The 12,408-nt window shown below is 40.6% G+C and overlaps 1 protein-coding gene across 1 annotated transcript in view; it reads left to right on the top strand.

Moving 5' to 3' along the window:
- Nucleotides 1–1,396: 1,396 nt before the first annotated feature.
- The window catches only part of LOC114028162 (putative RNA-binding protein Luc7-like 2), a 63,503-nt gene continuing 52,491 nt past the window's right edge, over nt 1,397–12,408 (top strand). Inside the window, exon 1 of the mRNA XM_027842384.1 lies at nt 1,397–1,555. Coding sequence (XP_027698185.1) covers nt 1,495–1,555 — 61 coding nt within the window. The 5' untranslated portion in view covers nt 1,397–1,494. The remainder of the gene's footprint in view (nt 1,556–12,408) is intronic.

The following is a 12,408-nucleotide window of genomic DNA, read 5'->3' on the forward strand; positions in this document are numbered from 1 at the left end:
ACACAACCATATATGTATATATTTTACTTTTAACAATATTCTATTTTAATTCAACCTATATTATTTCAATCAATACAAAATGCCACGCAAAGTTTTCCATTTTTAGACATCATTCATCTCTTTCTATTCCAGCTATTTTCGCTATTTCTTACTACTATTATCTCTTCCGCTGGATTTGAGTTAACCTATAACACTTTCCCCTAGACTGGGTGCTGCTGACTGGTTACTTGATATCCACGAATGCTCCCTGGGAGCAGGAACTGGTTTGCTTTCGTTGGCCTCTCTTTGGGCCCCATCCCAGCACAATGCCTGCCACATAGCAGGACCTATTTAATAAATGCTAGCTGACCGAACTGACTGGTTTTAAAGCGCGCAAAGTCCTCTACTCTGGTCACGCGGCACCAGGACTCCCAAGCAGCCAGGTGTCCCGAGGCGGCACCACGCGGTTCGGCTTCCCTCACTGCGCCCTAGGCCAGGCCTGCCTAACCCTCAACCACAGGAGGGTTCGGACGACTCCAGCCCACGGCGCAGTGGGCTGCTGCCATGGCCCTCGCAGCCCCTCAAGCCCTCAGCCTCCTCCTGAGACGACGGTCCCGGGGGCATCAGGAAGGGGTCTGGGGGAGCCCCTCAACACGCCCGTGCCCGAGTGCGAGGGAGCATTTATACCCGGGAGGAGGTATCAAGAGTCCAACGGCCTTACGCCAGAAGCACGTACTAAACCCAATCCAAGCCGCCGAGCTTCTCTTTACTTACTTTCCACTCGGGCTAAGCCCCAGGACGTACCACTTTGTTAAGAAAAGGGCTGACTAGCAGCGTCAGCGAGAGCCCACAGCCACAACGCCACAAAGTCCCACAGAGCGGGCTAAGATGTGGGCCCTAAGGGCAGTTCCTGCACAAGTCATCGAAAACAAGAAGCCTCGCGAGAGCTCAGGATGGGAAGGCCACGAGCACGCGCCCAAAAGCCGTTAGGCTGGAACACCTCCCCGGCGGGGGCGGGCGGAGGTACTGCGGTTGAACGCCAGTTGGTGGAGTCCCCGCGGGAAACGAGTGAGCGCGAGGAGCGTGCGCGCTCATGTAGGCGGCGACGGTGGCGGCGAGCGGCGGCGTCAGCTCCTGCAGGGGGGGGGAAGGGTTGACGGCTTTTGTAGGGTGGCGGCAGCGGTGGAGGCGCCTTCCCGTTCGGCCCGTACCGTTCCTGTTGCGGGAGCTGGACTGAGTGTGACAAAACGAGGGTCGGGAGAGGGGGTCGCTGCCTTCTCCAGTACATCCCAGTGAGGAGAAGCCGCCGCCCGGACTTTTTTCCTTTACCCCGGTCCCCCACCCCCTCACCGCACGCCCGGAGGAAGCGGCTGCGGCGGCGGCGACATCACCTCACCCTCCCCTTCCCCCTCCCCCGCCCCCCAGCCCTCAGAGGTCCGGCTTGCTCCCCAATTCTTTCCTCACCCCGCCCGATTGCTCGCTCACTACGCCGCCGCTGCTGCCGCCGCCCCCGCCATGTCGGCGCAGGCCCAGATGCGTGCTATGCTGGACCAGCTGATGGGCACTTCTCGGGACGGTAAGCCATAGCCAGAGCCCCGGGGACGGGCGTAAGGGACCGGGACCAGGACGGGGGTGGGAAGTGCGTGGAGAAGGGGGGAGGGGAGCGGAGCGAGTGAGCGGCCTCTCGCCCTCGACCTGCCTAGTGCGCTGGACGGCGGTAGGGGAACCGGAGATTGGTAGCACGAGGTCCCCCGCTCTCCCTCCCCACCAATCTGGGGCCGGTGGGCGGGCCTGAGGGCGGTGATTCCGACGATTGGCGGGAGCTGCTACCAATGGGACGAGGCGGGGTCGGCCGGGCAGGTAGAACGACGAGAGATCGGGCATTTTTGTTGATTTACTCTAGACTAGGAACCTTGGGTTTGTGGGGCTTAACCCGAAAGACCTTTGCTTTGCCGCCGAGGTGCCCCAGTGGCCCGGCGCACTGCGGAGCCCACTAGCTGCCTCCTCCTTCGCACAGGTTCTGGCCCCTGTGGTGGAGGACGAGTTCCCCAATAGGGAACTAAGTAATTTTTCGCCGCCTCCCTCCTGGATATTGACTGGGAGAGAAACTCCATTCCTCCGTAGTCCCAAGGAAAGCGACTCTTAGGTGTAGGGCGAAATCCCTAATGAGGGCTCTGGCCAGGCACAGACCCGACACAGACAATTCCAAGTTTTGGAGAAAATCTGACCCAAACCATGGTTTCGTGAAGTGGGTGGGTTTAGTCCCATTTTGTGACAGATTGTCGAGGTCAGTTTTTCAAAGGGACCTCCATTTTGTTGACGGACGAATTACAGACAAAAGTAGCTGCACAACTTTATCCAGTTAATGTTAACATATTTTGCACGTCCCCCAAATTGAAGCAATTTGAAAACTTGGTGCCAAAGTGACTTGGCGGGGGGGGGGGGGGTTAGTTAGAAAAACATTTGTACAAAGACCAGCTAATGCTGAAACCTATTTTATAAAATGAATTTATAACCGAAAAGATGATGTACGGTACTTTGTTCGAAAGTGATCATTTATCAGTAACGTGTGCTGAATTCGTATTCAACTTCTTTAATCAAATCCAAGTATATCGTGAGTATAGTGTAGTCTTACCTTGCTTCATTTTCATTTCTCAGTACCAAAACACAAGTGCCCTTAGATAACTAAATTACTTGATTTGAAATTAAGTAATGCTGTATATTCTTATTCTCTACAGCAAAATATTTTGGTTACATAAAAAGCAATTTCTTATAATAGTTTTATAGAATAGCTTTTTCTTTCATTTATTTTATTAATATTTTAAAAGAACACTGCCCGATTTTACAAGCTCAGTATTCGTTATTCTTTTCTTTAAATCTCAAACTCCATAACTTTGCAAATTATATTTTGCAATAAAGGAAAGGCATTAAAGACTTAGAGGTCTTAACATAACGAATTTTATCAAATTATTTTCAGAGGAGTGTGCTATGGAGGGGGGGAGTTGGAGAAGGAAGTGAGTTTTATTTGCGTTATATACTAATTATTTTTTAATCGTTAAGTTTTTGTATGTGAAAAAAGTTCAAAACACTTTTTTTTAGTTGCTAGGTAGTAATTATCACCTTGTTGATAGTTTGTGCAAATAGAGGAATGCTGTTTTGTAATTGTTGCTTTTCAGTTGAAAGAGATACCAGGAAGGATCTTTATTGAACATTTTTATTTTAAAGTAAATATATAACAGAAGTAATATTCAGTAGTCCCACTTACAGAAATGAGGTCTTAAAGTTCACTTAAGCACAGCAAATCTTAATTCAATTTAGCGAACATTCATTAAGCATTTGCTGTGTACAAGGTATTGCATTTTTGGATCCCTCACATGGTTATAATTTCCTTACTGTACACTCCTAAGTTACGGAGGAGGATCAAAGTCATTTGCCTCGGTTTTACAAAAGTGCTGTGACCAGCAGGTGTGTATAGAGATGTTAAACTACAACAAAAAAAACTCCACCCCCAAATTTAACGCTGAACTAATTTAATGTGACTGTGGCTTGTTCTGCAGAAATGTAGCTGCCTCTAATCCTACTTCAATTTGTATGTTTCCTTTTTCACTTTTTTTTCCACTCTTTTTTTTGCCCCTATAATTGTAGATTTTGACTTTGTACATATCTTTAAAAATGCTGTTTATCCAAGCCATAAACAGGAACGTAGACCTTTCAGAAAAGTAAAATGTTTTTTTCTTTTCATTTGAAGTGTTTTTCTTTTTATGCAAGTTTTGAATTAAAACACCTATCCCTCCTCTCCTCATTATAGGGTGTCCTTTGTATGGAGATTCGTGTTTTGATAGTTTCATGATTCAAGCCTTAAAGTAATTGGGATTGTTCTTTTATATCAGTCAACCTGAAGTTTTACCGGAAAAACATCATGTAACTTGAAACCATGTATCAGGAGGCATTAAGTTTATGAACTTAATTGGTAGTGGGGGAAACAAATGCAACTTGGTTCCTGGGAGGTAGGGAGGAGAGAAACAAAAGTACCAGGAGGGAAAGGGCTGAAGAACAGGAGGACACCAAACTAGCCATGAAGCAGTTTCTGCCTTGGGGAAATGGGGGCCAAGAAGAAGGAGGAGAAATCTGCCATATTGTTCTACCTTGGTGAATCAATCTCCTAACAAGGTCTGGAGTGCAGGAGCCCAGATTGGGTTATGGGCATTGTAAAGTGTACCTTGTTTCCTTCCATCATTTACCAATTTAATTTAGGAGATTAGTTAACTAGCTGCATGGGTGTATATAAGCATATTGGTTCTTCACACTTTACTCTGAAATCATTAAATGTGGTCTTTAGATTCCAAAAAACCTATTTTGAGTTATTCCAGGAGAAGGGATTTTGATTTGTGAGGAAGAAGGTAGAGGTACGTCAGAGTTTGGATCACTTCTACAAGGCAAGTCTAGTTTTTGTGGGCAGCAGGAACACATTGGGTATCTGGGGGAGGGGAAAGGAAGGGAGAAAAAGTAAAGAGATTTCTTAACAGCAAAGTAAGAGGGCTAAAGACAAACTGCCTTCTTTGCAATTTTGCCTAGGGCCCTGGTGGTAGCAACTGTGTGCCACTGAAAATTACCTAGGTTACAAAGCCTGGCATACCGAATAAATGAAGGCAGAGTACCTTGTGAGTTGAAACATTGGTCACTATATAAAGTGGGTTTATGTGCACCAGTGTAACTGGGGGTCCAACTATATTTGGTTTTTTTTGATAAGGCATCATGGGCTAGTGAAAAGAGCACTGGGATGAGAATCAGAAGACCTGATTTTCTAGTCCAGGCTTGACCCCTAATTATGACCTTGGGTAAGTTTAATCTTTCTGCCTCCAGTTGAAAAAATCTAAAATGGGAAAAATAATATACTTCTTTTTTCTTGCACTGAGTATTGAATGATACATGTAGCATGTATATTCGGAGTTCTTTGGAACATAGGTACTATATATCATTGTTATTTTTTTCTTCAGTGCAAAACATGACTTTTGCAAGTCCTTATTTTAAGATTTTGTTATTTTGTGCAAGTCTACTTGTACTAATGGAAGGAAGGAGTTGTCTATAGCATTCCAAAACCAAATGAAAGAGGTTAATTATGATTTTTGCCCCAGTAGATTTGCTTTCTAATTACATTCTCCTTGCATTCATATTTAAAATACTTATATTCCCAGTTGATGGTTAGAAGTCTGTGGGTAACAGTAGAAGGTCAGGATTTGAAAATATCTGTGAAGATTAAAAAATGCAAATACTGTACAGTTGTCTATGTAACAGTTGAGTGTCCTCTAGAGGATTCCAATATCTGTGGATCTATATAACAGGCAGTATGGTGTAAGGGAAAGAGCACTAAACTTAGAAGACTGGAGTTTGAGTTTTGACTCAGCCACTTTCTAGCTTTGTAACCTTTGGCAGGTTTGCACTGAGCCATGATTTTCTCATCTGTAATATACAGATTACCTATTTCACAAGGAGGGGCAGCTAGGTGACACAGAGTGCTGGGCCTAGAGTCAGGAAGACTTGAGTTCATATGTGACCTTAGACACTTAACCAGCTTTATGACCCTAGGCAAGTCACTTAACCCTGTTTGCCTCAGTTTCCTCACGTGTAAAATGAGCTAGAGAAGGAAATGGAAAACCACTCCATTATCTTTGCTAAGAAAACCTCAAATGGGGTTGCACAGAGTTGGACAGCAACAATTAACAGGTTTGTTGTGAGTATTAGATGAGGTAATAGATATGAAAGCTTGAAGCACCTTTCAGCTGTTCCATAAACAATAGTTTGATAGGTGTGCTTAGAGAGGTTTCACTTGGTCAAAGCACCTGTGCCAAAGAGAAGAAATAGAGGTGTCCTTGGTTCTTAATCCAGAGAGGTCTAGGAAGGATGAATGAATAACACAGGGTGTTTATACTGAAATGTCCTCTGGAGGGCTTGCCAAGGGGTCTGTGCCTGGCTCTCATTAACTGTATAAAAATTGAATAAATCTTGTTGGGAGGAGACAAGATGATTCTTAGTGGACCTCACTGAAGAAGGTTCTAAATCTCTTGATGATTTTTTTTTGTAGCCTTTGTAAACAGCTGAAACCTACAGAGAACCAAAAATTAACATCTAATTCCCAAAAGTTTATTTTTATTAAATACTCCCCTCCTTTTTAAGGGGAAATGTTTCCAAAATGTCTTGCACACTTTCCTGTGTTTGTAATAATACAACCCTTTTATCATTCAGGAGCATCATTTATTGCTGTGTATATAGATAAATGTGATATAGATAGAAATGTAGGTGACAGGTCTTCAGGTTAAGTAAAATGTTGATAATTTGAACTTGTTTTTAGTTACTTGTATAATTTTCAGAAATGTGTAGTTTCATAATGTACATTTTTGTATAGCATGGCTGCCTTTATACAAATTCACCTGTTACATTTTAGACGAAAGCCACCCTAAAAATCATCATTGTTTTCATTATCAGTGTCTCTAACTTGTTAGGATTCAAAACATGATCTGTTGGTGGGTTTTTGTTTTTGTTTTTTAATCACTAACACAATTACTTGTGTTAGCCTCTTTATCAGTTTCAACCTCCTCTTATGACCTACTTGGATCAGGGATTTGTCCTAGTTTGTTTAGCGGATGTTTCACTAACAGACATATACATTTTTTAAAATTAGAAGACATTTTCATAAACATGGCACTAGACCATAACTTTTTTCTAAACTCTTCCTTAATGTCTTACTTTTAGAATTCCAGGCATATACCTTATTTAAAATTGTATGTCTGATGTTATGAGTTTGAAACCCCTATATAACCTGTATTATGGATCAACTTTCTCATAAAACTGTTCAATAATAATATTTCGTATACTGAATGATACTCTGGTCCTTAAGTTGAATTAATGAACGGAAAGACGAAATGTTAAAAAATAACCCGACAGGAGCTGCGTTCTTGAGGTGAGCTCTATCTATGGTTGTCTGGCGATAGAAGAGCTTTGCTAGCTTCAGATAAGCCCTTGGTTCTGAAATGTTCTTTTTTAGTAGATACCAAAAGATGATTGAGCCCATCAGAAGACATTTCTTTGTACATTTCTTTATTAGCTTGCATAGTATAAACAATATGCAATGAATTTTTTTTTTAGCTTCAGGAGGATAGATATTTATTCTAATTAGTAAGAGTTTCTAGGAATTGTAATGCTCTGTGACATAGGTGATAGCAGACAGTAAACATAGCCTGGGTAGCTGGGTAGTCAGGACTGAGAGAACCATAGCTTTGTGGAGAGATAGGCAGGTTAGGAGGAATGGACAGGTCAATACTATTGAAGGATTAAGTGGCAGAGGAGCTTTGAAACCTAGTGGAAGATTTACAACTGGCATGTCAACAAACATGGACAGAAGAAGAAAAAAAAAATGAAGCAGTTGACTGGAGTTACCAGTGGTTCCTGGAATTGGGGGTACAAGAAGTGGGCCTTAGACTGATATACCGAACCTGAGAAAATCCTTAAGATTTCAGGGGTGTTAGGTAGTTCTGTAGAGTCAGGAACAAATCCCACCATAGTCAGCTCAGGCTGAGGAGTTAGAAGTACCTGGCTGGAGTAGGGGCAAAATTTATGCCTGTTGCTGACTGGAACCTGTAACACTAGCACAAACAGCATTGAGTCATTCTATTTTAGTCTACTTAAACCTGGGAACAAATGGAATATTATTGTTTTCTAAGGGAAGACAGATATGAAGAATTCAGAGAAACATGGGAAAAATTGCACGAACTGTTGCAAAATGGGAAATAAAAACCATATGCAATGACTACAACCTTGTAAGGGAAGAGAATGCCAAAAGGCAGTAGAATTTAGGTCAAATGCAACAATGTTGTTAGCAAATTATTCAAGTTAAAATGTCCTTTTTGTTGAATGGTAGGCCACAAAAATGGGAAGGAACATGCATTATCAATTGAAATAACTGGCAGGTTAATTTTTTAATGGGGAATAAATACTTTGGCGACACTTGATTTAACACCTGGTAGTTTTAAATTTTGTACACTTAGACTATTTTTATCAGCAGTATAAAACTGTACAAAAATGAGTTCTCTGCAAAATGTACAAAACTGACACAGCTTCATTTGTTATTTCATTATGTTTCATTTGGAAAGACAATAGCTTTACCAGACTGACTTAGGCTATTTAGAAATATCTAGGAGTGAAGAGATAGAAGAAAGCCAGTCTCCTTAACACACTTCCTCATTCCCCATACCCTTCAAAAAATGGAAATACTGAAGAAAATAAATATGGCTAAAACCACACAGGAAAATAACAGTGGGTAAAGCAGAATGCCAGTTACAGTAAACTAAAACGTTTTGTGAAGCAGTTGAATCAGTGAACATATTTAAAGTAATAGAGATGGAATAAGAAACCATATTAACATATCCCCAAATACTTTATCAAATGATGAATATTTTTAGAAATGAGTAAGAGTGGGCACTAGCAAGAAAATCACCAGACCAAATAAAACAGGAACTAGAAGAAATTAATCAAGAAACATTTATGTAGCCCTTACTGTATCTCACACATAGTTCTAATCTCTGGGGATACATACCGTGTCTCTCTCTCTTCCCCCCCCCCCCCAAAAAGAAGAAGAAATAATATCTCAAGGACTTTATATTGGGGGGAAACATGGACATTCTTAAATTTTCGAAGAATAAATACAGAGTTAATGATGCTTAGCTTTGCTTGATTGCTTTTCTGTTGTAGCACTGGACTATATAGAATACTATCAGGGGCAGCTAGGTGGGACAGTGGACAGAGCACTGGCCTTGGAGTCAGAAGGACCTGAGTTCAAATCCAGCCTCAGATGCTTGACACTAGCTGTGTGACCCGAGGCAAGTCACTTAACCCCAGTTGCCTCGCCAAAAAAAAAAAAAAAATTAGGATACTATCCTTAATCGTTAAGGATGTGTGTCTCTGCAACTAAGGAAATTCACAAATTCTGTTCTGTAGTATATATGCTAGCCTTTAAGCATAATTGAATAATTGAGATATATGTGTGTGGCTTTAACATGGTTTTTTTTTGTCTTTTAAGATTTCTTGAAGACCAGATTTCATAAGAGGACTGTGTTTATTTTGTCTTCTTTGTCTTGTGTCTGTATTGTTCCTCTTGCCTCCTTCTTGTGAGTTGGTGATGTGTAGAGTCTGTACAGCCTTTAGCCTTGGAGGAATCCAAAAGCCCTAAAAGTCAATGGGTTGTGGTTGTGAGAGCTTTGACTCACAACACCTAGAAAAAGAATTGTGCATGGATGGTGAGGGGGACAGGGAAGATAAAAGTTAAACTGAGGCGGTGGCATAACATGGCAAAGATTGTTTGTCCCAGGGAAGCATGCCTGCAACGGAAAACTAGAAACTATAGAAGTTTGTTTTTTGTTTTTGTTCTTTGCCTTGCTCCTATAGCTAATGCCCCTACAAGCTAATGTCATACATCATTTGGTGTATGTATGCCTTTTTACCACAGTCCTATCTGAATGCACATTGCCCTTACAGGCAGTTGGAATGTATTGCCCTTGGATTGAGTATGTCCTAGATATCTACCTAATTATAACATCATGTATTTGGAACTGGAAGAGACCTCAGATAATCATCTAATCCATCCCCCTAATCTTGGAGATGAGGAAATTGAAATTTAGAGAGCTGAAGTGAATTTTTCAGTCACAAAAACCAAATGCTGTGGCTGCAAACTGAATGTTTTTTCCATTGTACTGTGCTGGTCTGCACTATTCTAGATGTTCCTCTAGCCTCAGGGAGTGCCTCTATGATTATTGACCTGGGAGACTTCACCTATCATTTAACGTGTTACATATTACAGTAGTCTGGAAGAGAGGGGAATTACAAGAAAAGGATAAGACATGGTTTTTGTCACCACAGGGCTTAAAGTCTTAATTGGAGAAAGAAGCCTAATAGCTGGAGAAAGAAGCAGGATACATTAAAAAACACAACAAACCCTATCATATTTTGACTATGAGATATAAACAGTTCTTTAGTAATAAATAATGAGTTAGCATTTGTGTATGTAGCATTTTAAAGTTTGCAGCGCACTTTATGCATATTATGTAATTTGATCCTCACAACTACCCTGGGAGGTAGGTGCTGTTATTATCTCCATATTACAGAAGAGGAAATAGGCTTGGGTCAGATGACTTACCCAGGGTCACAAAGCCAGTAAGTGTCTGAGATAAAATTTTATCTCAGGTCATCCTGACTCCAAGACTGGCACTTAACTCACTGTACCACTTTCTTGCCCCTAAGATTAGGATATCTACTATGCTATTTTTAAGTGTTTTCTAACTTTCTGGGTTTTTTTTTCCTCTGATATCTTTTTCACTTTCATTACCTATGTTTTCAATCAAGTATTTATTAAGTCCTTACTCTGTGCCAGGTACAGTGCTGAGAGTTGTTTTACTGGGTCTACTGTCTGGTATTCTCGATTTTCATTGTCATTTTTCTTCTCTCCCCTTTTTTTTTTTAACTGTTTTTTCTATCTTGGCTTTGACCTGCAAATACTGGCTTTTATACTCATCACTAGTCAGTGAAAGTGCCAATGTCTTTTTTTTTTTTGTCTAGGCAATGGGGTTAAGTGACTTGCCTAGGGTCACTCAGCTAATAAGTGTTACGTGTCTGAGGCCGGATTTGACCTCAGGTCCTCCTGGATACAGGGATGGTGCTCTATCTACTGCGCCATCTAGCTGCCCCAGAGTCTAATTTCTTGTCAACAATCAGTCACTTCATGTCTTCAGTTTTGTTCATCTCTTTTCATAGGAGGTTCTTAAGGATCACATGATTTACATCTGAAAGGGTCCATAGAAATCATCTATACCTAGTTCAAATCATTCCCTTTTCCCCCATCTCGAAGATGAATAAATTGAGGCCAGAGAGAGTAAATAGTTTGTCCATGTGGTCTCTCAAGGATTAGGTGGTAGATCGTAACCCAACTCTTTTGACTGCAAATCCAATAATCTTTTTTCTACACTATGTTGCTTAATTTGAGGTTTGTTTTTATTTTATAGTTGACTAGATTATCTCTGAAATCTAGTTTAGCTCTGTTCAACTGAAGTTTTAATCATCTACCAAGTTCAGAGTACTTAACCTTGGGAGTAGAGATGGTAATGATCAGTGTCATAGTCTCTGCCCTAAAGGAACTTAATGTCTGAGACACATATGTCTGTTGACACAGTATAATTGAAAATAGAATGTATAAGCGAATGAGAAGGTTCTAAAGTGCTCTAAGAGGTAGAGATCAATACTAGGTCTGATCATTGGCAGAAACTTCAAGGAAGAAGAGTGGCATTAGAGGTAAATCTTGCAGGATGGATAAAATTTCATAAAGGAGGGAAGATTTTGTGAGCCTATACTTCTGTGCAAATAAACACCAGAATTATTCAAGGCTAAAAATTTGTAAGAGCCAGTCTGCCCTTTCTGGAGAAAGCACATCATAAAATAAATTATCTGTCAAAATAGTACTTGCTATTTTAATACCACAAAAGGATTTATCTGTAGTCTCCAGCAGTCTTTCTGCTGGCATTCATCCCATCAGTGCCCAGGGACTTTTGCTTGTGTAGTGTTAATGGATGTGGGATGCATTGAACTATTGTAAGGTAATGTAAATTTTGCCATCTTTATGGTTCTACTATCAGTCTGTTCTCCCAATGGATATATTGAAATGGTTGAGTTATCTTGTGTTTATTTTACTCATTAAGCTTTTTTCATTTTGAATTTCATTCCCATAGAGTTCCAAGGACCTTTTCCTTGTTGTCATTGGAGTAGCTTAGTTACTACAGTTGTCTTAGAAATAGTATGAAGTGATAGTATATATTTATGATTTATTAATCAAGTGTTAAGGACCTGTTTATGTGAAAGATATTGTGCTAAATGCTTAGGCTCCAAGTACAGTTTCTGTTACTCTGACTATACTGAATGTAAGAGAATAACATTGACTGAACTGTCTGATATTTTGTACTCCTGTTTGAAGGAAAAACAGCTGACCTGCTAAGAGTTGTGGATTTGGAGTGAGAAAACCTGAATTTAAATCCTGCCTCTGTTACTACCTTTTATAAATTTTGGACAAGTCATCGGAATACTTTTACAGTGACTCAGTTTCTTCATCTTTGAAATGAGGGGAATTGGCTTAGATACTCTCTTAGATCCCTTCCAATCTATATTCATGATCCTTTGAATATTTCAAAAAGTGAGCCAATCTTCCATGGTTCATGATTCTTCACTTGGTATATTTTTCCCTTGCTATAATGTGTGGAATATACACACATTCTTTTTTGTACATGACATACATATATACATAAACACACATGGCTTTCTGTAATGTGTTCCTAAAAATAAGACAAAAATAATATTTAATAAAATATAAACAATATTTAAATAATTAATAAAGAA

This window comes from Vombatus ursinus, unplaced genomic scaffold (assembly GCF_900497805.2).
Source record: "Vombatus ursinus unplaced genomic scaffold, bare-nosed wombat genome assembly UNPS02014870.1, whole genome shotgun sequence".
In the NCBI taxonomy this organism is placed as follows: domain Eukaryota; kingdom Metazoa; phylum Chordata; class Mammalia; order Diprotodontia; family Vombatidae; genus Vombatus; species Vombatus ursinus.